The sequence below is a fragment of the Ammodytes marinus genome (genome assembly GCF_949987685.1).
Source record: "Ammodytes marinus genome assembly, chromosome: 5".
Classification (NCBI taxonomy): Eukaryota; Metazoa; Chordata; class Actinopteri; order Uranoscopiformes; family Ammodytidae; genus Ammodytes; species Ammodytes marinus.
In genome coordinates this window covers 27,345,894-27,373,105 of record NC_137234.1, presented here as the reverse complement: position 1 = coordinate 27,373,105, position 27,212 = coordinate 27,345,894, and the positions used below count along the sequence as shown (strand labels likewise).

The 27,212-nt window shown below is 41.0% G+C and overlaps 1 protein-coding gene across 1 annotated transcript in view; it reads left to right on the top strand.

The window, feature by feature from the left end:
- The window catches only part of LOC307250252 (synaptotagmin-9-like), a gene marked incomplete at both ends in the record, with an annotated part of 39,404 nt that extends 13,247 nt beyond the window's left edge, over positions 1 to 26,157 (top strand). Inside the window, 7 exons of the mRNA XM_080027281.1 lie at positions 3,880 to 4,055; positions 4,781 to 4,998; positions 5,296 to 5,836; positions 18,948 to 19,068; positions 19,954 to 20,125; positions 20,537 to 20,666; positions 26,080 to 26,157. Coding sequence (XP_079883407.1) covers positions 3,880 to 4,055; positions 4,781 to 4,998; positions 5,296 to 5,836; positions 18,948 to 19,068; positions 19,954 to 20,125; positions 20,537 to 20,666; positions 26,080 to 26,157 — 1,436 coding nt within the window. The remainder of the gene's footprint in view (positions 1 to 3,879; positions 4,056 to 4,780; positions 4,999 to 5,295; positions 5,837 to 18,947; positions 19,069 to 19,953; positions 20,126 to 20,536; positions 20,667 to 26,079) is intronic.
- Between the last annotated feature and the right edge of the window lie 1,055 nt (positions 26,158 to 27,212).

Below are 27,212 nucleotides of genomic sequence, written 5' to 3'. Positions count from 1 at the left end.
TCCTTTATGCAAAGTCACACTTAAACTCAAGCAACCCCACCGCAGACGTTCGACTAATCAGAACATCTCTAACCTTATTTTTAATTATAAGTGTTGACTTCCTTTTGTGAGGAGGGGAGCTCATTGATTATTTGACACTGAATTCAATTAACTGCCGGCAGCTGTACAGGCCTTGATTGCACCCTGCAAGGGGGACGTGAAAAGCAGAGACACCCTGTGGCTTGAGAAAAAAAAGGCTCTAACAAAAGGTAATTGAATAGCCACATGGTTCTCTGGAGTGTTTTGCCCATAAAAAAGCCCAACTTATCAAAGAAGGAGCAACAGTGTTTTATTTTTTTTTATTTTTTTGTAAAATATTAAATAGGAATGTGGTTTGAAAGGAACTAAGGTGGCCTCAGACAAAACTAAGGTTGAGAAGAGAAGTAATAGCTGTAATTTAATTTCTAATGTCAAATCTGATATTTTAAATTTAGAAAATGCATCATCTATTCGGCACATTAAAGCCAGCTATTGGGTCAGTGGAACAAGCTACACAAACACACTCACTTTGTCTGTGCTGGCTGAGAACACAAGCCCTGCACTATGTTAGGACACATGCTGTATGTACATCTACATCCACATTTCCACTGCTTTTCAATTCATCCCAGCTGGTAGTCGGGTCAGAGCTGCACACAGGAGGGCCTGCTGTGTACCTGCCTCATTGCACCGATTTTTAGCGCTGACTGTGCTCAAAGTCTAATGAGCGTATACTGTACAACACAGTGCATGCAAAAATAGTAACACTCCTTTAGGTATTACCAATGTTAATGTCCTATGTATATAACGATGCATTAAGGAGCTTTCCTCGCAAAATAACCCTGTTATAGAAAAGAAAAATCATGCAAAACTCTCAGAACTTGTCCGCTCAACAATTTTATTTTTCTCTACTGGTGCGGACTGCAGTTGGCAGTGTTTTTCAGCCAAAAAAAGCTCTTATAAACCCACCCTACTACACTCCCTGCCCACTGTCCAGCATCAACAGCAGACCGACCAAGTAAGCAACAGGCATTTAGCAGCTTAACCTTTTTAACTAAGCTTTGGCTGGAGAGGCCCAAGTGGGCCAAAAGAAAAAAGAAAATGAGTTGGTGCCATTTTCCTGACATTTAAGGTCTGATGAACCTGTGAGGGGCATTCGGAGCTTTACTTGCAAAGTTTGTCAAGAAGGAGTGAGTGTTGAAATATTAAAACGCTCCAACAACACATTGCAGCCGGTGGCCTCCATCAACCACAGACTAAAAAAGGATAGATTTCATTCTTTTAATTTGAAGTTGTTTCCAAGATCGGGCTTTGACACTATGGTACAGTGAGGAGAAGCACAATAACCTATAATATCTTTACATAATATCCCTTTTGACATACGTGAACTTTTCTTTAAAGTTGTCTCTCTTACTTAAATGGAGTAGCACCGAGACCCGATCCTTTCACAAGATGTTTTTCATGCACAGGATGTGTTTTAATCTGTGTGGATAGATCGACATTGAATTATACAGGAGAACTGTCGCTACACTGCTCTCTGTGGCCTGACATGTTCAGTCCTGTTAGCCGCACACCCTAATCAGCTCTGCCACAGCAGGTCTGTGACAACCGATCAAAGCTGGCCGATGACATCATCACAGTGCCCATAGCTCTGCATTGTGAATGAATGGAGCAGATCCTGAGCCCCCATACATATGCCCATGTTCACAGCCAGCTAGCTGCTTTTGCTTGGCGAGGCCACTGATTGTTGTTGCTATGCCATTCAGCACTATAATCTCCCTCATCTTGCATCATTTCATTACAGATTCTATACCTTGTCTAGGTGACCTATCTTTAAATCTGGCTGTGTAGATTATATGTAATGAGCAGGCAACGAGCTGCAATAATGGCTTTGTAAGCTTTTCACACGTTGTTGTATTGTAGATATGATTTTTTACATTTTAGTAAACTGAATTAAACAAAAATAATGGGAAATATATTGAATACCTAGTTTTGGTAACGGATGATCTGATTCATGTGTAATTAAGTCATTTCATGGTTTCTATGTTTAATCTTTTTGCAATACATGTGTTTTCCTTTTCCTTCCTTCTTTTTTGTGTATGTAGCATTGATTGCCAAATTGCAGTTTAGTAGGCTATCTCCCTTTTGACCATATATTCAGTTAATTACCAGGAGTTCCTCCTTATTTCATGTGGGTGTGTGTGTGTGTGTGTGTGTGTGTGTGTGTGTGTGTGTGTGTGTGTGTGTGTGTGTGTGTGTGTGTGTGTAATAAAGATGAATGAATGAATGAATGAAAACCTTTATTTAAACAAACTCGAAAGGCATTGAGGTTCCCCTCATTTACAACGCCGACGAGCGCACAACAAACACAACAACAACAATAACAACAGAGTGACAGAATAAAACAGAGAAACACAAAATCCTAGCAAGATAAAAAAGATCAAAAGAAATAAAGAATTACAATAAAAGAGCTTAAAAAATTAATTCAGTTAAAACAAATGCAGTGGTGATGGTGAAAACCAGAAATCATAGATTTAAAAGAAGAAAAAGTGGGGAGAATGGTCATATTGAAGTTGCTCTGAAGGGCATTCCAAGAGGGAACCTTTAAAAGCAGCAGCTCACTGGATCGGGTATTATTATATGAAGATATTATTTTCTTTTGACATCAAGGACTGCACCCTAATTGCATCTATTAAATGAGCTCATGCACTATATCTCACATTATATTCAAGCACTAAGCACTCTCTGCTGTCCCATTAAGAGATGCTCTTAGCTCTCTTAGCACTGAAGACACATTATAAAGAGAAACGCTGTTGAAAACCCGAACCAAAAGCAATATGAATATGACATGAACCAGCTGTTAAAACAGAGGGCATTTATTAAAAAATTTTGATAATGTGACTGTGTGCCATGAGTGAAAAACCTCGAATGCTCGGTGATATTGTCAGTATATATCGTGGTGTCTTCAGGGTTGTTCTATCCAACAAGGACACGCAGTCCACTTGCATACCATTCAGACACTTGCATACCATTCAAACACTTGCATACCATTCTCTCTCTGTTGAGTCTGATTCCAAACGACTCTCTCTCTCTCTCTCTCTCTCTCTCTCTCTCTCTCTCTCTCTCTGTTACTGTTTTGCTCTTGAAGTGAAGGGAAGACAGAAATTATCCCATACTTCTTCTTTTTTAGCACTATTTACATATTTTCTAGCAACTGTGTTCCTCTGTCAGTGGGCCAGTCTGACAGCTTCTGGCTTTTTAAAGAATTGTATTTTACATTGGGCAGGCCCATCTAGTGTTGAAGACATTGCTTCCTCTGCTATAAGGCTAATTGAATTCATTTGTTAGCAGATTCATGTTCAAAGATTCCACATCACAAGAAAGGTAGATGTTGTACACATGGTACACACAGCAGTAAAGACACCCAACAAGGCTTCAAGTCACTCTCTTTTTCCCTGTGCTTTACACAGCTTGTGATGAAAAGAAATACAACAGGACGTTACTGAAAAATAAACAATGGATACATGAACACAGGATACTGCCAAACATATCATTATCAGCCAAATCATTGACGGCCTACAGCGAGTTTTGTATTGTAGTGTAGACTAGGTTGTTGTCTATAATTGTTCCCATTCATTTGGATAATGGTTAATGGATAATAATTTGGACGATTATTTTCCTTTCAACTTCTTTTCGGCCGTATGGCAAGGAAATGTAATAGTTTTTTTTCTTCTTATTCAGCATTATGAATACACAGTATTTTTTCATAAGGGACCCAGGTTTTATCTCTATGCAATCATTTTTCACATGAATGACACCTATTTTACTGAGTTTCGCTCTCTTCCCCCTCCCCTCTCTCTCTAGATGTATCGGTGAGCCTACTTTCCCTGCTGGTGACCACCTGTGGTCTAGCTCTCTTCAGCGTCTCCCTCTTCGTCTCATGGAAGTTGTGCTGGGTGCCTCTGAGCGACCGCTTCCTCCCAGATGTCCTCAAGGGGGCGCACTTCCTTGGGGGAGACCAGCAGCCTGTCCTGGCAGAGGTTAGCAGCAGCTCAGACTCACAGTCAAATGTCAAAGCAACATTTCTTTGACTTCACTGTTCCAGTAATCCCCGGCTCATTGTTTGAGATGAGCCGTTTGCTTTCCTGACATTAGCGTTATATACATACAGAAAAGTTAATAAGCCTATTTCTCAAAACTATTCTTTAAAGGTGGAAATCAGCGATTCTAGACAATGTTTGTTGTCAAGTCACTTTTTGTCAAAATCAGTGAATATCTACCTCATGATACGCTACCTGTACTACCTACTGACTCACTCATCACACAGGGTAGGGTAGGGTATTTTGAATATCTTTTTTAATTAAAATGATAAAGGACAATAGAGGCTTTCAGATAGTCGCACTGCAGGGAAGTTTGGTGTTGCCTGAATTTTTTCATGTCTCTAATAAAGATGTACTAGTTTACCTAGCACAGTATTCATTCTGAATAGAAATACACAATTTGTTATCACTACTACAGAAACCCTTAACTACGGAAGAGGATTAGGGCCACACATAAGAAACAAAATTGAGTTCTGACTTTATTCTCAGAAATCCATAATTCTGACTTTAAAGTCAGAATTCTGATGTAAATACAATGATTGATTCCTTGTCTGTATAGGGCTTCCGGAGCGCTACAACTCAAGGCCCCTTACATTACATCTTCTTTTTGAGTAAACATTTTCTACAATAGGTTTGACTGACACTGTAAACACTCTTCTGTGCAGTTGGATGGGGACGAGAGGGAGTACAGTGAGGATGGTTTTGTGAAGGAGCCCTGGGGGCCGCCGTCGGCTGTGGTTGTTCCAGAGTCAGCCCTGAAGATAAGCCACACATCGCCTGACATCCCGCTAGAGGCCCAGGCCAAGGCCGAGAAAAAACAGGTCCACACTCTGGCCAGGGAGAGGGTCCAGAGACAGATCACTGAGCCCACCTCGTCTGTCCGGTCAGTACACACCAATCCCCGCAAGCTACTGTCAAACTTTTGATGTTGGCATGTCAAACACAGTCGGACACACACAGTTAACCTGCCAGATACAACTACATCCCTTTGTAAACACTGCCATACTGAGAAATAGTTTGTGGAGCCCATAGGCTTTATCAGCTTGTGTCAACTCATTTGGCGATTGGCTTGAATGTAACCGTCATTCATTTATATGAAAAAGTTACGCACTATAGCTATAAGGGAACACAGTGGCTTCAGCAGTTGCTTCACAGTAAAAAAAATCCAATTTTGTTACAGGCACAACTCCATCCGCCGTCAGATGAACTTGTCCAATCCGGACTTCAACCCGGCTCAGTTCCAGCGGCAGGAGTCTCTGTCGGGTTTGGGGAGCATCAAACCAGAACTGTACAAGCAGCGCTCCATGGACGCTGAAGACGGCCGCCGCACCGACAGCTGTGGGCGGCTCCTCTTCGTCCTCAAGTTTGACTTTGACCTGGAGCAGCTGATCGTGAAGATCCACAAGGCCCAGGACCTTCCCGCCAAGGACTTCTCAGGGACCTCCGACCCTTACGTCAAGATCTACCTGCTGCCCGACCGCAAGACCAAGCACCAGACCAAGGTGCACCGCAAGACACTCAACCCGGTGTTCGACGAGGTGTTCCTCTTCCCTGTGGCGTACGCCGAGCTGTCCAGCCGCAAGTTGCACTTCAGCGTCTACGACTTTGACCGGTTCACTCGCCACGATTTGATTGGCCAAGTGGTGGTGGACAACTTCCTGGATCTCGCCGACTTTCCCCGGGAGACCAAACTGTGCCGGGAGGTACAATATGTAACCTCGGTGAGATACCAACTTTTCCCATACTTTTCTTTGGTTCTATAACTATCTGACCTATTTTTCCTTCTCATTCATACCACTGATATTTATTCAAACAGTAAAGCGGCCCATTTATTTACTGTGAGCACCATGGTTGTCAGTAGTGATCAACTTACCAGCATGTTGCAACATGTTTGCTGTTGTATCAGATGAGGCTCTAGCTGGCAGACGTGCGGTATCCACACACAAGCCCAAATCCCATATATTTACATCAGTCTTGCCGGCTTCTGTTCAAACAATCAAAAAGAGCATAAAACAACAACTTTGAAACCCTTTCAAAACAGCTGAGAGGGGGGGAGGTATATCAATTGACTTGTATCTCATTCTCCCCCAAGTGGAACTCATGAGTGGTTCCAAGAAGCATAGACATAAAAATATACTTAGACAGAGTTAATGTTTAATGAAAGTAGTGGGAAACACTTGGGGGATAGTGACCCAGATCTAGACTGACACACAACTGGGGAGGGTTTGACTGGAGGTATTGCAGCACTGTCTATGTTGCATTATTAACTTGGATAAATCTACAGCGTTGGTACATTGAGTTGATCGTGAAGAAAGTTAGATCCTCCTGACAGGGAATTCCTCATGCTTTTCATGTCTTGCTGAATGAGAATTGCAGTTTGTTGGAGATGAGTTTGGGATAGAAGTTCTTCTTTTTCAACAATCAGCTTCAGTTAAGAGTATACAGATTGTGTGTGCATGATCAAATATAATGATAGCCTGGAAATCCAGACCCATATCTAGAACGATAGAGGGTCTGGCCACGATCAATAGACCTTACCAACTCAAGGGGTGGCACCTACGCGTGCATTTAAAAAAACACTGCACATAATTGGATAACACTACGACCAATCAGAGCAATGAACAAGGTGACGTATTAAACCCTGTTTGTTTAGCGAACAACAGGGTTTACTGTAAAATTAAACTTTTGCCGTGGTTGATCGGCAAAACAGAACATTATTCTTTCTTGCTAATGAAAGATTTTAGAGCCTTCTTCCAAAACGTTAAGTTTCGAAGCCAAAGCCTTTTTAAATTCAAACAACATACTCGGTTACGTCCGCCCCAGAGCCCCAGAGGGGCCCGCCTATATCAGATAGAACGATTTGATTGGTAAGTCAGAATTTTCCGACATTGTTAATGAGCTCCAATGGATCGTGAACAGACCAACACGCTGAGCAAATTTAAATTTGCCAGTGACAGTTCTGGATTTCCAGGCTAATATAATGAGCCTTTGGAATAAGAATATCATTTTGTGTGGTCTGTGTAAACACTGTTAGTGGATCATAAAGCTTAAGTGCAGAACTGCAATCCTTTGAGATAATATTAGTTGATGACTTCACACGTTTGTGAGCGTTGTTCACCAATGCTGGTCGGATCAATGGTGATTTTAGGCTCTCCTTATTGAATTATGTGAATTGCAGTGTTTTGGAATAACCATCTGCAAAGTCACATCAAACACATCCCAGAATATGATTGACATATTTTGAATTTGTTCAGCAAATTTTCACACAAACATGCAACCTACTCCATAATCAAATTTGTAGTTTGTGAAGTTGTCCATTCATTTAAATGGATATACAAACGTTCAGTCGTTGTTGGTTCTAGCAACCACTTGGACAAATGCAGTGTCTGCTATGTGCATTTGTTTAGGAAGCGTGTGGAAGAGGGACCTCCGAGTGTACAATAAAGAGATGTATATGTGACTATAAAAGATTAATAATTGTAACATGACAATGGTGAAGCAAGGTTAACTTAGATTTAGCACCGTTTGGTAAACACACAATGTTCCGCTCTGCCCGACGTTTATTGTATTGTCCAAGTTCCCCCGGGAAATCGAACCAGAGCAAAGGCATTAACAACGATATATAAATATTGTGGTTTTCGCTGATGGTCTTGTTTACGGTTACAGGTCATTTATGATCATCAGAGGAACAATAAGACTGTTGTTTCATAAACATTTAAACGTTCCCTGTAGGAGGATAAAGTAACAGCAGAGAGCTGTTGGAACTGATTAAAATAGATTTGCGACAATAAAAACAGGCAATGAGGACTTGTATGAGAATGTGAGTGTAAGTCAGTACAGGGCTTTGCGTCTAGTTCTATGCCTAATTGGCATTTATATGGTGTTTCTTTGTTTTTAACCTTTAGTTGATAGATTAGTGAAAAGTGGAAATGGGGATGCCATGCAGGAAATGGTTCAGGCTGGAGTCAAACCCGGGCCAATGTGACAAGGACTCTTAATGTCATACACATACTGGGTGAGCCACCAGGGTGTACCAGGAGTATTTATTTTCTACCTCAGAGCTGGTTGCAAACTGATGATCATCATGAAGCTCTACTCCTTCTGCAACCTTCTGAGGAACTAGAATTATTTCCACCTTTATTTTGTGTCTGTTTTTTTTAATGTTTTGCTATTTTCTTTTTCTTTTATTAAAAAAGGGATGATACACATTAATCAACATGAGCGCCAGAGTCCAACATGTAAATATTCCAGATTTAGCCGTAAAGGCTCATTTGATCCGCGGCCCCTGGTAGGTTTATTATTATATTATAGGAAAATAATTAAAAGAAAATACAGAAATACAACAGATAAGCACAAAACCAAAACACAAGTACACACAGACAAGTACAATTCTCCAACTTCTATTCCAGAACATCACAATAAAATAAAATAAAATATTATTCGACAAACTTTAACATGTTTTCCCAGTTGTAGAAATCATATATAATGAGGATTGTTCAGCGGTGATATGAATTTGACTTTGTATCCAACGTTTTCAAGGCCTGTTTATAAATATATTATTCTGCCTTTGAAAAAACCGTGTTCCCTTGTGTGTGTTCCTTTTATTAAGAAATGCACTCCTGAACTGAACACAACAAGACCTTTTGAAAGAACACGTGCTCAAGTCATGTAGACAACTATGTCAAGGCTGAGGAGGATACAAGGTCCAGTGAATTTCTTTTTCACAAAGAAATGAGGCCAGCAGTATTTTCTGCCGATTTAAAACTGTCTTGTGCTTTCTCTTTGTTGTATTACTTTGATAAAAATGTATCACATTTTTTAGAGAGACTTTGAAACTCACACCAACAACACTAGCTGCTGCTGTGCATGAAGCAAATCAGTTCAAAGCCCAAAACCAGAAAATGATCGTTAGCTGGGTCAGCACTCAGCCTGTCCTGACCGGTTATTGCATCGCTAACTATAGTCATGCAAAGATCCAGTGGGATGACGCTACCATCTCCTAACACATACGCACACACACACAAGCACACACACACACACACACACACACACACACACACACACACACACACACACACACACACACACACACACACACACACACACACACACACACACACACACACACGCACACACATTGTGTTGGTTCATTTATATTGTTTTAACACCTTACAGACTCCTAACAGCTAAATAAGGTCAGCATAAATGGGCTAGAACCTCCTCTGAGGCCTCTCACTTGTGAACTATTAGCTGTCCTTCCTCTTGTGTCAAAGTCTGAAAAATCCACATTCTAAATATAACCCTCCCATCAATTTTACCCAGCACAGAGTTTAATCAGAAATGCAGACTACTGAACTATTTATATATTTGAAATGTAATATGTTTGCCTTAAGCAACATTGTGATGCTTGTTCTTACAAAGCAAGAGAATAAACATGTATCACCAATTCACTTTTGCAATTTGAATCAATAGCATATGTTATAATTGAAGATACATACTATCGTACCGATTGGCTCTTTAAAGCTGGGGTGGAGGATTTGGGGAGAAAATAGCAGTTGGGATAGAGATTCGAATCCAAATACCTCAACCGCTCCACTTGTTCTCTTTGGTCCCTCCCCTATGGTCTCTCCCTGACACGCTCTACACACCAACAACGTTGTGCCAATGTGAATGGACAGTCCCAACAGCCAATAATAACAGAGAATCGGAGCCTCGCTCTGATTGGTCAAAGTGTACAGCTCGTATTAACTTTGACCAATCAGAAATCACATACCCCAGCTTCAAGAATGAAAAGGCATTTTCCTTTAACCTTATTAAAATTAGGTATTCTTTTATTTCTGTTATTTGTAAGAGATTGTGAATTTGCAATGTGGACAATGAACACATCATAACCATATTTTTGTTATTTAACACCCATTCAATTCATTATAACTCCTATCTCTAACGGCCATGTTAGCTATTCATTAAGGAGAGTCACACTGAGTAACCAGCGTTCTCTGAGTGGAGAAAACTGTCATTATGTCACTGTGTCTGGCTCTCTTCTCTTTTTACAGAGGGCAGGGATTAGCTCTCTTTTCTGTTTTATTGTAAGTAAAAAGAATACAACCAGATCATGAATTAACATCCCCAAATACATTAAAGGTCACATATTATGCTAAATGCACTTTTTAAATGTGTTCTAACATATCCATGGGTCCACGGTGTGCCTAGAGACTGCCAAAATATCAAAAAAATTAACAATCTCTCCTTTTCTCACTCTCCCCCTTTCTGAAACCCCCACCCCTCCCCCCCAATATACTCGAGTCAGAATTCTCGCCGACTATTACGTCACAGTCGGCACAGCCACATCCCCATATTTTCTTTACATGCCCATGCTTCCCCCCACATTAGTAACCAGAAACGTCCACCGTATGATAACCCCCCCCCCCCCCCCATTTCTTATTGGTCCACGGCCCCGAAAATTTTCCGAGCAACAGCCATGTTGCTTTCCCCGCTAAGCGACAAGATGCCCATAGTAAAGCCTGAATGTTACATACACCAACACAGAATGCTTTTGCTCATACTCCACTAATTTATCTTAACCACAGCAGTCTATTAATGCCTCATTTTTAATAACAACGGATAGGAAGCTACTTGTGCTTTTTTTAAACGGTGAAACTAAAATAATTGTTTTTATTGGTATTTTTGACTGCCTGGTGTATAGCTATTAGCTTTGGGACAAGCAACCAGCTTTTGCTCATAACACGCTGTTTATATTCCCCACAGCAGTCTGACAAAGCCTTGTTTTTAGCAAGACAAAGCATAGGAAGGTAATAGAGTTTAAGTTTAACTTTGAAGCTAATTTTTTTCACTGATTTTCGTGATATTTTTAGCCGTTAGCTTCCGTGCTAACTAATTCAGTACAGGTACTGTGGACAGGCTACTACTACAGGCTATGGACCCGTCGCTTCCAGAGAGGGGAAGGGGCAGCTCAAAGATTGTATATTTACGGTTTAAAAAATAGGCCATCATGAGATTAGCTGAACATCAGGGTATAGAGGCATACTACAATAAATGATCTGAACGTTTTTTTCAGCAAACAACTAAAGAAAAACGTATTAGGGACCTCTAAGACCATATAATATTGACAGAAAAGTGTATAATATGTGAGCTTGAAAAGGATTAGCTTTAAACCTAGTCATATTTGAGTAATGCTCAGAGTGAAACTGACCCTTCACCAGTATCAATATTAATGTACGCCTATGTGCAAATCAAAGACAATACAGTGATTCGAACCTGATTTGTGTTCATGTCCCAGCATGTTGCATAAGGGATATGCAAAAGATATGTAAATATGTGAATGTTCTACCATATCTCTGTCAGGCTGTCCCCAGCAGAACTAGGTTAGCTCCCTTGGGTTTACAGATCGAGGGCTCTGTGCTTGTCCAGTCTCCAGTCCGTGTGCATTAATCATTGCTGCAGGCACAGAAGGAGCCTTTAGTTATCCCTGGCCATATGTATTGAACTGTACACATGTCTGAGCTGCATGTTTGTAGAAGAATACATTAAGGTTTGTTGCTGTTGGGAGTGAAGTCATTAAAAGATCAGTAATTGTTGTTCACAGTTTTACAATTTTCACATGCCTTTTGTGAACTTTGATGCACTTTAACTTAAACTTCCAAACCCAAGTGTGTGTTGAAAAATAAATGGCACCTCAATGCTATTCCACACACACACACACACACACACACACACACACACACACACACACACACACACACACACACACACACACACACACACACACACACACACACACACACACACACACACACACACACACACACACACACACACACACACACACACACACACACACACACACACACACACACAAATTGATCTCTGAAACTGTTTTTGAAATTCATCTGCAGGAACCACGTGTATGTTTACTAGCTCCGAACAACTCCTGCTCAACTCTGCCCTGCATATGTCATACACTTTATAGTCCCATGATGCTTCTCTGGCATTGGCATATATGTTACGGCTGGACATGGAGGACACGGACAAGGCACGGAGACAGTACCAGTTTAAGAAGGTTTATCTAACAAAAATCAGCTGGGGGTTGGGCTGGGATCCAGGGGAAATCCAACTGTCCTGGGAGGGTTCCAGGGAGAGAGCACCGGAGAATGTCCAGGGGCTTGGGCGAGAGCAAACCAGAGCAGGCGGGCAGAGGAGTCCGGGAGGGAAGTGCTCGCTGGTGCAGGTTGGAGCCGATGGGGGAGTCAGACCGGGAGAGCTGTGGCAGGAAAAACAACAAGAATGAGTACGAGGCAAAAATGCAAACGGAGCTGCAAACAGGTAGGTAATGAGAGATAGCGCTACTGACTGCGTGAACTGAAACTACAATCTGGCAGTACCTGGAAGGTCGGGCCGGGTATATGAAGGGCGGTTGATTGGTGATTGCTGGCAGCTGTGAGTGCTTGAACTGACTCCAACACACCTGCTCCAACCCTGCAATAAACCAGACAAGCAGACGGGAAAAAAGGCAAAAAACTAAACAGAGGCAAAGAATCTTGACAATATAAATGGGATCATAAAGGCCATAATGAAATGCAACATCATAGTATAGGTGTTTGTAAACTCATAAAGAAAGAACTTAAAGCTGGGGTATATGATTTGGGGAGAAAATAGCAGTTGGGATAGAGATTTGAATCCAAATACCTAAACCGCTCCACTTGTTCTCTTTGGTCCCTCCCTGACACGCTGTACACCAACAACGTCAGTGCCAAAGGGACTGGACAGTCCCAACAGCCAATAAGAACGGATAATTGGAAACTCGCTCTGATTGGTCAAAGAGTACAGCTCACGTTCACATCATAAATGCATTGTTCCCTGTGCTCTTCCCGTTAGTATACAGTATTGCAAAAATGACAATGAAAAGTTCCCTTCTGTCTTGCTCTCTATCATGTGAAGATGCTTTTGGAATGTCAAGAGACTCCCCAGATTGCCTGCTTCAATTAGCTGCTGGACATGTATCATATTGCTACATGCCCTTCCTGCCTCCGTCCTCCTCACTTTGAGATTTTTTTTGGCGGCAAATGCGATGAAGAGCTCAGACACACAGTAACCTGCAGCTCCTTCAGGAACCAGTCAATACTATTGACTGCAGTCTGGTTGTCTGGTAATAAGGGTCTTGATATATGGGGTCAGCCTGTGTGTGCGCAGTGTGCGTGGGTTAAATTCGGTAAAGGAGGCTCCCATTTCACAACAGTGACAAATGGTACCATATAAAAAGGTCTGGCATTATCGAGAAATGTGATTCTCTGGATGCTTATGGTCAACTGAGTCAGTGGGAGACCCAAACACACGTAGAACCTGTATACAGATGAAGCAAGGGTACATTATTTCCTTTGTCTTAGCTGGTGCATTTTGTATGTTTACTATAAGCGTGTAGGTTCGGCTCTCACTTCCTCACTAGCTGTGTCACCCTGTTCTCTGGTCATTATGTTCAGCAAAGCTACCTGCTATTTGATCTGGCTTATCATGATATCAATGATTGCAGTGGATTGGTTTATTTGCAGTCATTTCACCCATATTTCTGAAATACAGTGGTAATGTTTTAATGAATTGTTGTTAGTAGAATTAGTTTGCACATTTACTAGAAGACACATTTTGATATGCTATACATCACACTATTTTCTATCTACCATTGTGTATACAGTATAACATAAGATAAGCATTGTTAAATTGATATGCCCATTAATGAGACAGTAGTACTTGCAACATCTGAGCTAGATTCATACATTTGGAGTATTTAAAACAAATATTTGAAAGCATATTCAGTGTCATGTATTTATACTTTATGTACTACAACTCATCCACCCACACAGTTCTGTGAGGAGCTGTCTCACTATTCTTTACTGAGAGCGATAAAATATCCTGCAGCCTAACCTGATTCTGACACAGCCTATCCATCTATACAGCTAAAGTTCAGCCTCGCCAGTGATTTATTTACTTCCAGCGTGTTCAGCCAGGCAGATATACTGTATTGTACTGTTGATTGGCCCTCGTGTAACGGGATCTCCACTGTTTAAGTGAGCAGAACAAACTGTCGTGCCTGCTCTTTGTCCTCACACTGGTATCTCACTTCAGTTCTTTAGTTATGCAAGCTGCAATCTTAAACCTCCTACGAGGAACTTTTTAAATGTTCATGAAACATGTTAATGACCTGTACCAGCAATCGAGACCTTCAGCGGTAAGATAAAACAATTCCATATTTATGTAGTTATTAATGCCTTTGGACAGGTATACTCTTCCGGGAACTTAGACAAAATGATTTACGGCATTAACTGGCTGACCAGAACATCCTGTGTTTATGAATGGTACTAAATCAAAGTTTACTTTGCTTCACCATCGTCGTATAACCATTATTAATCTGACATAGTCAAATATAACAATACCTCATGACAATGCCGACTGTGGTCTCTCGTTCACTCTCTTCCTAAACAGATACACCGGCATGCACTTTGGGGCTGGTGTCGTGAAAACACTATCGTTTTTCTTTTTCCAAAGGTGCAGCTCGAAACAACAAAAATGTAAAGATCCTCGTAGCCACTTAACAGTAAAATAGAAAAAAAAATAATCTCACCAAAAAATGACAACTTCTTACAGCTTTGTGGCTCCCTTCTTATTTTCGATTCCATTTGTTTTGGCGTGTAGAGAGCGGTAAAGCCCGAAAAGTGTTTTGTCTCACCTCCAAAACAATATTTAAAGGTGAACAGCAATCATTCATCTGTGCACACAATGACTAACAAGGTCGTAATTAGATTTGTCGTGTACTGATTGTGGAACCATTTCAGTATTATGTAGTGTCGGGAAGTATTGAAAAACCAAGCTGAGCAAACCCTGATGACATCACTACGACGTCATCAGGGGTTGCTCCGTTTGGGCCTGGAGACTAAACATGTTCAACAGGTACGCCAACATCTTTTAAACTGTGTTTGAAAGATATGAGTTTTTACCAGGCAAATGGTGTCATTAAAGAGGCAGGAGAAAGTAGAATACAGTGGTTTTGGAGCAAGACCCATGCTAGGGAATACCAGAGGATGATACCTTCTGCTTTGATGCTGACCCCATTTTATATATTTTTTTTATAAGCTTCCTGTCAGTCTCCCTCTTAAGAATCGATTTAATGAGATAATTTACTTAATATAGTTCAAGAAAACAATTCTCCGGATTCATTGGAAATGACAGTGACTGGCATGGTCTTATTTGTTTAAGGTAACGTGATATGTATCCATGATCAATAGTAATAGGTCCCAGTCACAAACCCACACACACACACACACACACACATTAACACACACACACGGAGGATGGGGAAAAAAGATTGAGACTGTGAGGAGATAGAATGGGTTAGCAAGAGCGTGGCTTGTTCACAGTTGAAGCCTTGCTTCTCCTAAGGGAGTGAAGGTGCTAGTATTGGATAAGATGGACTGTCCAACACTCTCTCTCTCTCTCTCCTTCTGCATTATTGGGGGGCTTAAGAGCATCGGCCTAATTTCATTGGCCGAGAACAAGCGACCACAATCCCCACCGCAGGCATGGTTTGAGTGCTTGGAAGAGAAGTGAGCGGCACTCTATCGTCTGAACAGCTATGAGTGTTGTAAGAGTTTGTGTGGGTATCACGTTATCAGTTGGGAGCGGAGAGGTTTACACAGCCATCCTTTTTTATATGAGCACCTGCCTGTTTGTGTGTGTTAGTAGGTGAATCCCTCTACTATACTGTGCCAAAGTTCATAAGCGTGTTCTGAACGCCTTGGAGACACAGTAAGCTGTAGATCATTAATGCCTGAGGCTGGGTCATAACAGTGATGCAGTATCAGTGTCAGAGGTGGATTGTGCTTGTTGTTTATGAATCAACGCATCACACACAAGCGGAATGCCACGGATCCTGGACAGCTCTGCTTGTGTGTGTGTGTGTGTGAGCGTGCGTATGTGTTATTTTACATGCTTTGAGGGCATGTAGAAACTGACATCCGTGATGAATCAACTAATTTTGTCCAATTAGATTTTCAGTGGGCGACCCAGGGCGGTAGCTTCCTTGTGTGTGTGTGTGTGTGTGTGTGTGTGTGTGTGTGTGTGTGTGTGTGTGTGCGTGCGTGTGTGTTTGTGTGCTCTGTCCATTTAGACTGACTCCACTTTATCCTAATCAGCTTCAGGAGGAGCAAGTATTGATGTCTAAGTGATACAATGATTCTCCCGTGAACTCCCAAGAGATGACCTTTAACTGGGCTTTCTAGCTTAGAGCCATCTATCTTTAAAACAGCCTCATGTTTCCTCTGATAGTCATAAATTACCTTTAACAGCAAACGAGACCATCAGTGCACAGAAAGACGTTTTTATATAGTTTTTATTACTGCATTTGGTCTGGTTGCACACGCAGTCCGATTTTTGGTTTGCGCATGGGCACATATTCGTATTGGTGGCAGATTTCAGTGTAGCGCAGCAATGCGATTTGAGAAGCCTATCCCTCCAGGTGAGGGAAGGGGAGCGGGAGCCTTGTTTGAGACAGTTATTTGTCGTCATAATGACTGATAACAGGGCCATCAAAGAAAAAAAAGAAAATGCAATGAAGAAAAGCGGAGAGTGATAGACAGGCGGGAGGGCGTTGCCAAGCAACGTGTACACAATTTCACGGGAGCGAACTAGACTGCAGTGTTTACTCCTAAATGAATGAGCGGTACTACAACAAAGTTTACTTTGCTTCACCATCATCAGATAACCATTATTTATCTGAAATTATCATTATTTACAACAACATAAACACATTACCTCATCGTGATCCATACAAACTACCGTCTCTCGTTAATTTGCTTTCTGTGAGGACACGGAATCTTTCAGCTCTGTGCAAGTTGTTAGTGAACCTGCAACAACTCATTGCAATCAGGTGTGTGTGTGTGTCACTGACTGGCATTAGTTGATGCAGTGTCACCAACCACTCTCACGGAAAAGAGTCCGGTGCCCTCACACTTTCAACACACGGACATGCACTTTATTGCGTCCTAATCATTTGACACTCGCACGGCCGGCACGCGCTAGAAAACAGCTTTACGACAGCTGGCGTTGTAAAAATATTACCGTTTTTGTCCAAAGGGGCCGCCAACGGACAAAGTTACTCGTAGTGGCTTTAATTGGTTTGCTTCAGACAAAGTACAAAAGCATTAAAATTGTCTGTCTATTAATCACAGATTGGACAGAATGCATGAAGACAACGCATCAGATAACTCTGTTAACCTGCTTTGCAACTGTGTTGGTTGAAACTGAATTCAGAGGCGTGAGAGAGAGAGGGTTTTTGGTAGAGAGATAACTGACTGTAATGGCGTGTATTTGCAGGTGCCAATTGGGGTTTTTCTCTTTCAAAACCGCCTATTTTCCTTTCACTTTTCTATTGAAGATTTGTGTGTGGTAAAAAAACATAACAGTAGCAATCAGAGTTCCCCCCCTGTAACCAACTGTGTGCGTGTTTGTGCACCACGTATACTCTCACGCCCTCACATGTTATTTTCAAATGTGTTAATTGGGAGAGAGGCTTTGGTGTCGGATCAGTCGTGAAAGCAGGGTTATTCTTGTAGGAAAACATGAGCAGGTTACATATCATTTAAATGCTCAGGGCCATTTAAACATGCCAGGCCATTGAGGCACATCGCACACGTGATTAAATAGGTTTCCATGGTTTTCCAATAGGCTTCTAGTGGAAATCTTACATCTGTCATCCATATCTGAGGTGCAAAGACTCTTGTATATTATTAGAATGTGCCTTCTCTTGGATCTATACCCACAGACATGTAGGGTTTGGCTCAACTCTTTCTTCAGTGTTTTGATTGCCTAACCAAAGTCCTTGTTGTTTTTTCCCACAGTCCCACAGTGTATAACGCTCCTTGATCATTTCATGTCATTTAATTTAACCGTTATTTATACTCGAAAGATCTGTTGAGGGGTGACCCTCATTTACAATGATGTCGAGTCATAACTGGCACGCTCAGGGTTTTAGTTTGAACCTAAATGAGATAGTTATATGTGTCTCTGCGTTTGGCTTCAGCTGATGATTTGAAAATAAAGGAAACAACCTGGGTTTATCTTGGGTTGTGTAACAAATATCTGTTTTATCTGATGTAGCAACGCAAGGTTATTGAGTTCAATGCCTCTCAGGTAGAGTTCTGGAGTTACAAGGTTACACTTTACTGCTTACCATTTTTGGCTATTTCACTGATCCATGGCTGTTGTTGGTGGACAACATGGATGTTAAGCATGTATGGAGAACATTAAGAGAGATGGATATGTCACTGCAAGTCTGCCCCAGTGGCCAACTCTACAAGTCATAAACCCCAAAAGAAAATCCCCAAACAAGGCTAAATATTACATTATGATGTTCTAAACCATTAGGGATTTATACAGGAACAAACTTTCCCAAAGCCTAGAAAAGCCCTTTGTATGTGTGTTACATTGTACCAATGTACAGTAAATGTAATGTCTATGGGGCCAGGCAGACACATCCCTTGGTTAGACAGGTGGTGAGCAATGTTCGTTCAGTTGCATTGGCTCAAATCCTGGAGTCTCGTATCCACTTCTTATGAACAGTACATGATGTACACAATACAGATTTAAACATGTTTGTTTTTAAATATGATACCTTTAAAGGTTATAGCTATGTTATACTGTCGTTCTAATGGTTTTACCTCCCCCTTGGATCAGCCATAGCAAAACAGGATTTAACAGCTTCTCTCTGTAACGTATCTAGGGGAATGAACAGTATTCATATAGAAATGTAATATTTTTTTTTTCTTACAGGACAATGTGGACCTGGGAGAGCTGATGTTCTCACTGTGCTATCTTCCCACGGCTGGTAGGCTCACCATCACCATGATCAAAGCCAGGAATCTCAAAGCCATGGACATCACTGGAGCTTCAGGTGGGGGCTGAAGGATAATATTATGTTCCCACAGAGAAGTACGTAGTCAAATATATACACGTGAAGGTGTTTAAGGACTTTATTAGTGTTAGTCAATACAGTATTTTATTTGAAGGCTTACCGTGGCCAATATATACTGGTATCCTTATTTCATTTGACATATGTTATAGCCTTCTGTGCATGTCCACACCCTTCAAGGTGCTGCAATTGGAACGGTTGAAAGTTACAAAACTCCGGACTCACTTTTAAGACATACTGTATTAAAGTTCAAAATTAGATTTCTGTATAGAGAAAAAAAAAATACCTACTGCTAGGTGAAAACCCATTGTACGATAAACAATTTTGTCTACGCTTGATTATTGTCAGAATATAATGCACGCTTCTCCCCCCAACTTGAATCCTCTTGACCCGGTATAGATCAGTGTGCACTGCACTTTCATCACTGGCTATGTATTTTTTAACTCATCATTGCGTACTATATTAAAAGTTAGGATGGGCCTACTTAACTAGCAGAAGGGAGCAGCATATATGTTGTTTATTTATGAAGCTCTGCTGCAAAAACCTAGGTACCTCTGCTGTCTGCGGACGTTTAAACATTGCACTTTAACATGTCAGGTCACAGGACATTTTAACTCTAGCTGTACGTCCTGTTCACACAGATCTTGGAATGAGTAGGTTCAAATACTTTGCATTCAAATGGAATGATCGAAAAAATATTATATGAAGTTACCCTCTCTTATCTCACGATTTAAAAAAAGGTTGCTCTTATGTTACTTGATTGCTTTTCTTAGTTTGTTGGATAATGTTTGTCCGTGAAGTATTGTGCGTCAGGTTGTATTGATTGTATGTGTGTGTGTTTTTTTTTGAATATATATTTGTCTCCAGATCCTTATGTGAAAGTGTCCCTGATGTGTGAAGGCCGGAGGCTAAAGAAGAGGAAGACGTCAACCAAGCGCAACACTCTGAACCCGGTATACAATGAAGCCATTGTGTTTGATGTTCCTCCTGAGAACATCGACCAGATCAGCCTTCTCATAGCTGTCATGGACTACGATCGGTCAGTCACTTCATATATTTATAGGGTTCATCTAGTATTTCATCCTATTTTATTATTGCTCTTTTTTTTTAAATGTATATACTTTATTTATTTATTCGATTTAAATTAATATATATAAATTGTTATCCTATTTTATTTCTGTTTTCTCTGCTCATTATATGCTATGATTGTAATTGTGTTTGTTGTGTATGTCGTCACTGTAAATGAGGGAAACCTCAGTGTCTTTCGAGTGAAAATAAAGGTTATTGATTGATTGATTGATTGATTGATTGATTGATTGATTGATTGATTGATTGATTGATTGATTGATTGATTGATTGATTGATTGATTGATTGATTGATCTCCTTACAGTAAATTTACTGGATTAAATATTCTGAAGTCCTCGTGTTCTGTTTTTTTCCATCTGCCAGAGTGGGCCATAATGAAGTGATCGGAGTGTGCAGGGTTGGCAGTGAGGCCGAGAGCCTGGGGCGGGACCACTGGAGTGAGATGCTGACATACCCACGGAAACCCATTGCACACTGGCACCCACTTGTAGAGGTACAGTATGGTCGGCTTCCGTTCAATACATTTCTGTAAATGTTTCAAACTGGGGAGCATAAGAAACACTAATATAAAGCAAACACAACACGCTTACTGTATCCTTTTCATACAATCATCAAAGGACCAGAGGAAAGAGGAGATTCTGATTTAGGTGTCATAATCTGTGAATATTTCCTCACGATCCACTACCTGTCCATACTGTGTGTGCGCTAAAAAAGAATGCAGTGTTAATAGATAGCCTAGGAGCTGTAAACTGGTATGTAAACAAAGCAGGCCCACTGTAGCTAGAAACATGCCCGTTTACAGGCTTTGTTTTATTACTGGAGTTTTTGTTGTTGAGCGCACACACATTTAAGCTAAATGGTTTAATGTTTACCATGTTCAACATCAGTGATGCCGGTAACGCGTTACTTAGTAACGCGTTACCGGCATCGGACCTCTTTTTTCAGTAACGAGTAATCTAACGCGTTACTATCTCCAAACCAGTAATCAGATTAAAGTTACTCATCAAAGTCACTGTGCGTTACTTTTTCTGTCATTTTCCTTAGTGAAACATTTTACATAACTGCACAAATGACTGCGATTGCGATTTAATGTAAATAAATGTCCGCGCATGTGTCTCTAAACGCTCCAACTGCTCCTCGTGTTTTTGGTTGCGCCCCTCGTCTCTGACATGCAGCGTGTGTGTGGTGTCTGTGTGTGTGTGTGCAGCAGCATTACGGCCGAGTCTAAGCTGGACTGTGGCGCAAAACAAACGTTAAAGACACTGCTACTGTCTTTGCACTTAGGAGGAATGCATTTATTTTCATGGGGGGAAAAAGTTTTTTTTTTTTATTATATTTTTCAAACCATCATTTTTATTATTTTGAAAACAGTATGCCTATAGGCTACTAGCCTACAAGCTTTATTTTATATATTTTCAATGATTCTTAATATGTGCATGTTTTAAATTGAGATATATGGGTTTCAAAGCCTGTAAAGTAACGTTTAAAGTAACTTGTAATCTAACTTAGTTACTTTTAACATCAAGTAATCAGTAAAGTAAGTTACTATTTTAAGGAGTAACTAGTAATCAGTAATCAGATTACTTTTTCAAAGTAACTGTGGCAACACTGTTCAACATATTAGCCTGTTAGCATGCTGGCATTTGCTACTTATTACAAATAACAGGTTATACTGGTGGGATAGTTTAGTAGGTTTTTGATCATTAAACAAAGAGTTGACCATACTAAAACATGTACCTAGCCTACAGAGAGAGACACACACACACACACACACACACACACGCACACACACACACACACACACACACACACACAGAGGTGGCTACATTCACTGAGCTGTTTCTATTTTTGAATTCCCAGCCCACACTCATTAAAAAAACAGCACACTAAAACAGATGCTGCACTGATTCATGCAAATGTGTGTTGAGTCGTCAACGCTAAATCGATTGGTAAGCTATTCAGCTGAAGGGGGTCAGGAGAGTCCTGGTAAATTTAACACCCAGCCATGACACACATTAGCATCTACTATAATGTGCCTTCCCTCTCTTTTGAAGGATTCGAAAAATCATTGAGCTAGCTGGGAGCTAAAGCTTGTTAGCAGTTGGCGTTGGTCGTGTAGAGGGCTGCTGACGTAAGCCCTCTCTCCAGGCTTCATTATTTTATTTTAGCAGTGGATGTCTGGTGATGCTCATTACGAGAGAGGAATATTAGTCCATCTCTAATGAACACGTCTGATTCTCTCTTCAGCTATACCCTAATGACATTTCCATCTAAAAGCAGGCCAACCCACCATATAATGAGTGGCTATTTAGATCATTTTAACATCCAGACGACTGATTTTAAGTTACAAGTGCTGCTGCTCCCAAAGTGATACTAATGCTGGGCAATGATGGCTGCTATATATAAGTATTTTCTCCATAAGAACAATTTGAACTCGTAAAAATCCCTATCAATATACATATTAACCCAGATTGGCACTCCATTCAGAGTTTAAAATGATTATGTAGTTCATTTTATATAAGCCAGCTTCCAAATTATCAATATCATTTATCATTTCTTTTCAGCAGCATTTAGTCTGACTTTCACACATTTAGGTCATGCCCATTCATTTGTGACCAATGAAGTGTATGGCCGTGCTTTGCTGATACATACAGTATACAACGTTCTGTTAACACTCATTTGGCGCTTTCTAGACCACACTTCACCATGGTTTTATTTAGTTGCATCCTGATACAAGCCCTGCATTTTCTAGGTAGGATGCAGTAGTCATACAATGGGATACTTTTACTTATTTATTTAATCAAAACATTGTGCCTTGATCTTGCATCCCCGGTTGATTTCATGGAGGCTCCGTCGATGTGACGAAACTTCCGGTGAACACTGGATTGTCGGACTCAGTGTGCACTGTGCACTGTTATCAGGATCGCCAAAATAGAATGCTGACACTAAAAATCTCGGACGGATGTAGTAGACATCCGGATATTTTTAAGCATACTAAATCTGACCACATGTATTGGTACATCCTAAATCTTTTGTTCTACCATACTAAATAGCAGAAAGTATGAGTATTGGAACGCTGGGATTGAGTCTTCCCACTTCTCCCAGTAAGCCACTTTGTGATCAACTGAGCACGGCAGAAGTATTGGCTAAATGAAGCACTGGCTATCACACTGGGTCTATCCCTACCAGAGGAGCTGCAGAATTGCTGGAAGGTCATGGACCCTGATTTTGCCAACAGTGATGAGGCTAGAAGAGCTCTCCTACAACACACACACACACACACACTCACACTCACACTGAGGATGTGTCAGACTCCCCAGTTGGATGTCATGTGATTAATGGCTTATTTGTGTTTATTTAAACGATCTGCACACTCACCCACACACTTTCTATAAAATGCACAGGCACATTTGGTTTTCCTATCCATTTGAGGCTTTTATGTTTTTTTCTGAAGTGTTGGAGTGAGACTCACTGACCCTCTGACCAGAGACTAAGAGCATTAATAATTCACCAACTTGATGTCTTCAGCCACAAGTTCAACATAGACGAGTGCGCACACACACACACAGACACACACAGACACACACACACACACACACACACACACACACACACACACACATACACACACACACACACACACACACACACACACACACACACGCACACGCACACGCACACACACGCACATGCCCAACACCAAGACCAGCAAAATGATTTTGGATTCCCCAGAGTCATTCCGAGCCAGTTCTACTGCTTCTGAGCGGGGAAAAAAAACAAAGGAAAGTTGCCTCCACTTTGTCAGGAGAGGGGCTGAATAACAGACAGGCACAGTGCAGGGTCCTTGAGGCGAGGTAAGCGTTTTTTGCAGGCCGACTTTGAGCTCTTATCCTTGGCTCTTTCAGTCTCAAAGGGCTGGCTCAGACTCAAATGCATTGCCATGGTAACCTGCTAGGTCAAGCTGCTTAAGGGCCGGTTAACTCCGGAGCACAGAGGATCGTCACTCGTCTCTGAATCATGTTGTAGCTTTTCTGACAGGGAAGTTGATAAGAGCAGATTGAAGACATGTTTACAGTAGACATTATAGTTTGCCCTAAGGCCACCAGAATATCAAAGTGAAATTCCAACTGATATCTTCATTAGCTGTGTTTCACTAATGACTTTTTTTTCTAACATCCTCGGTTCCACAGAAAAGGATATGTACCATTTACTGTATACAACTTTGTTTTTTTTATGTGAACTGTAAATGTATTGCTATTGCTACTGCCATTAGCAATGATCAGCAAGCACTTAGCAAGATCGTTAGGCCAGACATCCCTTCTCCCCCTCCAATACAACTCTATACAAAGCAAAATGCCAAGAGAGTAAACTGGACAATGCTGAGAAATAGAAAGAAGCCGCATATGTGTGCGCAGCATGCACAATGACAGGCCAACAGAACTGGCTCACCGAAATGGACTGCAGTTGTTATTGATTAATGGTATCAATTACACATCAGCTACCAATTACTTCTGTTGGCCTTTGTGGAAACGGTTTTAACAGAAGCACCAATCACTGAACAAAGGATAACGTATTATTACAATATCAATATATCTATAAATCGGAAATGATCAGATTAAACATTGAGGAAAATACAATCCAATGCAGCAATACAATAACTGAACATAACTTGGGCTTCTGGACAGGTTTTTTGTAATTCATCTGCTTTTTCTATATACTGCATGGTGTATATACTTCTACATACAGTCAGTGAAGCAAGCTGCCATCCCCGATTCTTTGACAGTGATCTATTTAAATTGAAAGCCTTAAACGGCTGCCATGACGCCTGGATAATGTGTGTAATCGCTCTGACAGGTTCAGCCACCTTTAGCCACGGTGAGATGCTCGTATTCACCCTGGGCTCAAATGTACTGGGAAGGTCTCTGCACTATACGATTACTCTGATGGTTCTGTGACCTCCTACCTTTTTCATTTAGCAGCAACATAATGTCAAAATGCCCAGTTGACCCGCGCCAAATCATTTAAATCGGTTTTATATTGCCACTCTTGACCTTTCCTCGAGTGCCATCCGCTTGGACCAAAAATGTGTGCGCGTTCAAGACACGCACGCACGCACGCACACACACGCACGCACACACACACACACACAAGCCATTGAAGCTGCAAAAACCCAAATAACAACTTCCAGTGAAGTACAATGACAGCACATCATTTAACTCCTGAGATGATTTTTCCCCCTTCGCATTTGGCTCCCTTTTTCTTAGTGGGATTCGCTTTTATCGGCTGCTTATCCGCTTGCCTTGGACACACATCAAAAAGGCGTTTGATCTGCATTTTGGAAATATTTTCTAAAGGGCTTAAGTTTGTAGTGCTGAGAATTTACAGAAGCAAGTTACTGAATATGGCATCATCTACAATGGCCTCCATCTTTCCCAAATATCAAGTGATGAAGTGAAGATGTATTTAGATATTTATTCAACAAAACTGCCACTTCGTCTTCCAACAAGTGTGTTTCTGATACAAACTGTATATAAAAACGCCTAAGTTTGTCTTTTTCTACTGTAGGAACATCAGGGTGCAACATGTAGATATATATAGCGATTATACACTGGTTAAACCAAACGTATGAATAACATATATTTCATTTCTACCAAGTCTGTTCTGAAAAAAACGCCAATACCTTCTACAAACTGTACCTAGAAACAAAATAATCCACCGGAAGTCAATGTAAGGGAATGTGATTGTGCTTCTGGGAGTCGTGCGGTTTTAGAAAGGACCTCATAAAAAGGGCAAAACTTTATTGAAATGGTGTAAATGAAAATATAGATTTGAAGATTTGAATTTGAAAAATGTTTTATAAATTAAAATATTTCTCTCCCTCCCTCCCTCTCTCCGTTTTGCTCCAGTGGGTCGGACAGGGAACGGTGGGGACTGGAAGCCAAGGAGGATCCACCAATTCTCTGAAGACACCACCATCGCCATGAACGACCACACACACACACACACACACACACACACACACACAAAATACACGCACACACACACACACACACACACACACAGAATACACGCACGCACACACACACTCACACACACACACACACACACACACACACACACACACACACAAAGATATACAAATCCCCTCAGGGTGGTAGAATGATGGATGACCTGCAGTCCAACTGAAATGGTAAAACATACAGTAGGCTACAACCTGCAACTAACAAGTGACACTCCAGTAGTAATATACGCTTCATTAACCAGCTATTACGTAAAAACTGGTGCGTCCGCTTAAGAGCGAAGACTGCAGCAAAAGGCTTATCCCCCTCTTCTTACTGTTCTTCCTCTTGTGTCTTCACAACCAGAAACCCCTCAACTACATTCCAACTGTACATCTCAAAGTACTTATTCATCAGAATGAGTTTTGTACTGACAGTATTACCAGTTTGATATTATCTTACATGTCAAGTGTTGCAGTTTACGGACCAAAACCATTTCTTTTTTAGACCAACGTGTGAAACTGTAGCCCTTGATTTGTGTGAGTGATCATAGTTATCATAGATACAGTATGAGACATTTCGGAATAGACAAAGTTTCAGCTCATTCGTTTGGCTGTTGTCTCCAACATGCAAACCACTCGTGCATTTTGTATGTATTAAGTGTGTTGCCTATCAGCTCTGTCGCAGCCAGAGCATACTGTAAGTGCACAACATACATTTTCTTAATGTGTTGACCTTGTTTTTACCTCTACCGGCAACTTTCTCATAAAAACAACGCTCGGGGAAGGTGTTAAAACAACCGAAAGAGGGAACATAGAGTCTTTGATTTTTCTGCATGTTCAATTGTCATACTTTTTTTAACAGGGTGTGGTCATTATAATGGAAAGTGTTGGTGGCTACGGTGGAAGTGTAATGTGATTAAATACAACTTCCCCCTTTATGCCCCAAAGAACATTAAAGTGTCATTAGAAATATATAGTAGCGGGACAACATCACTACAACATCACAGTGTCTTCGTTTGAATGTTTGTTTCTGACTTT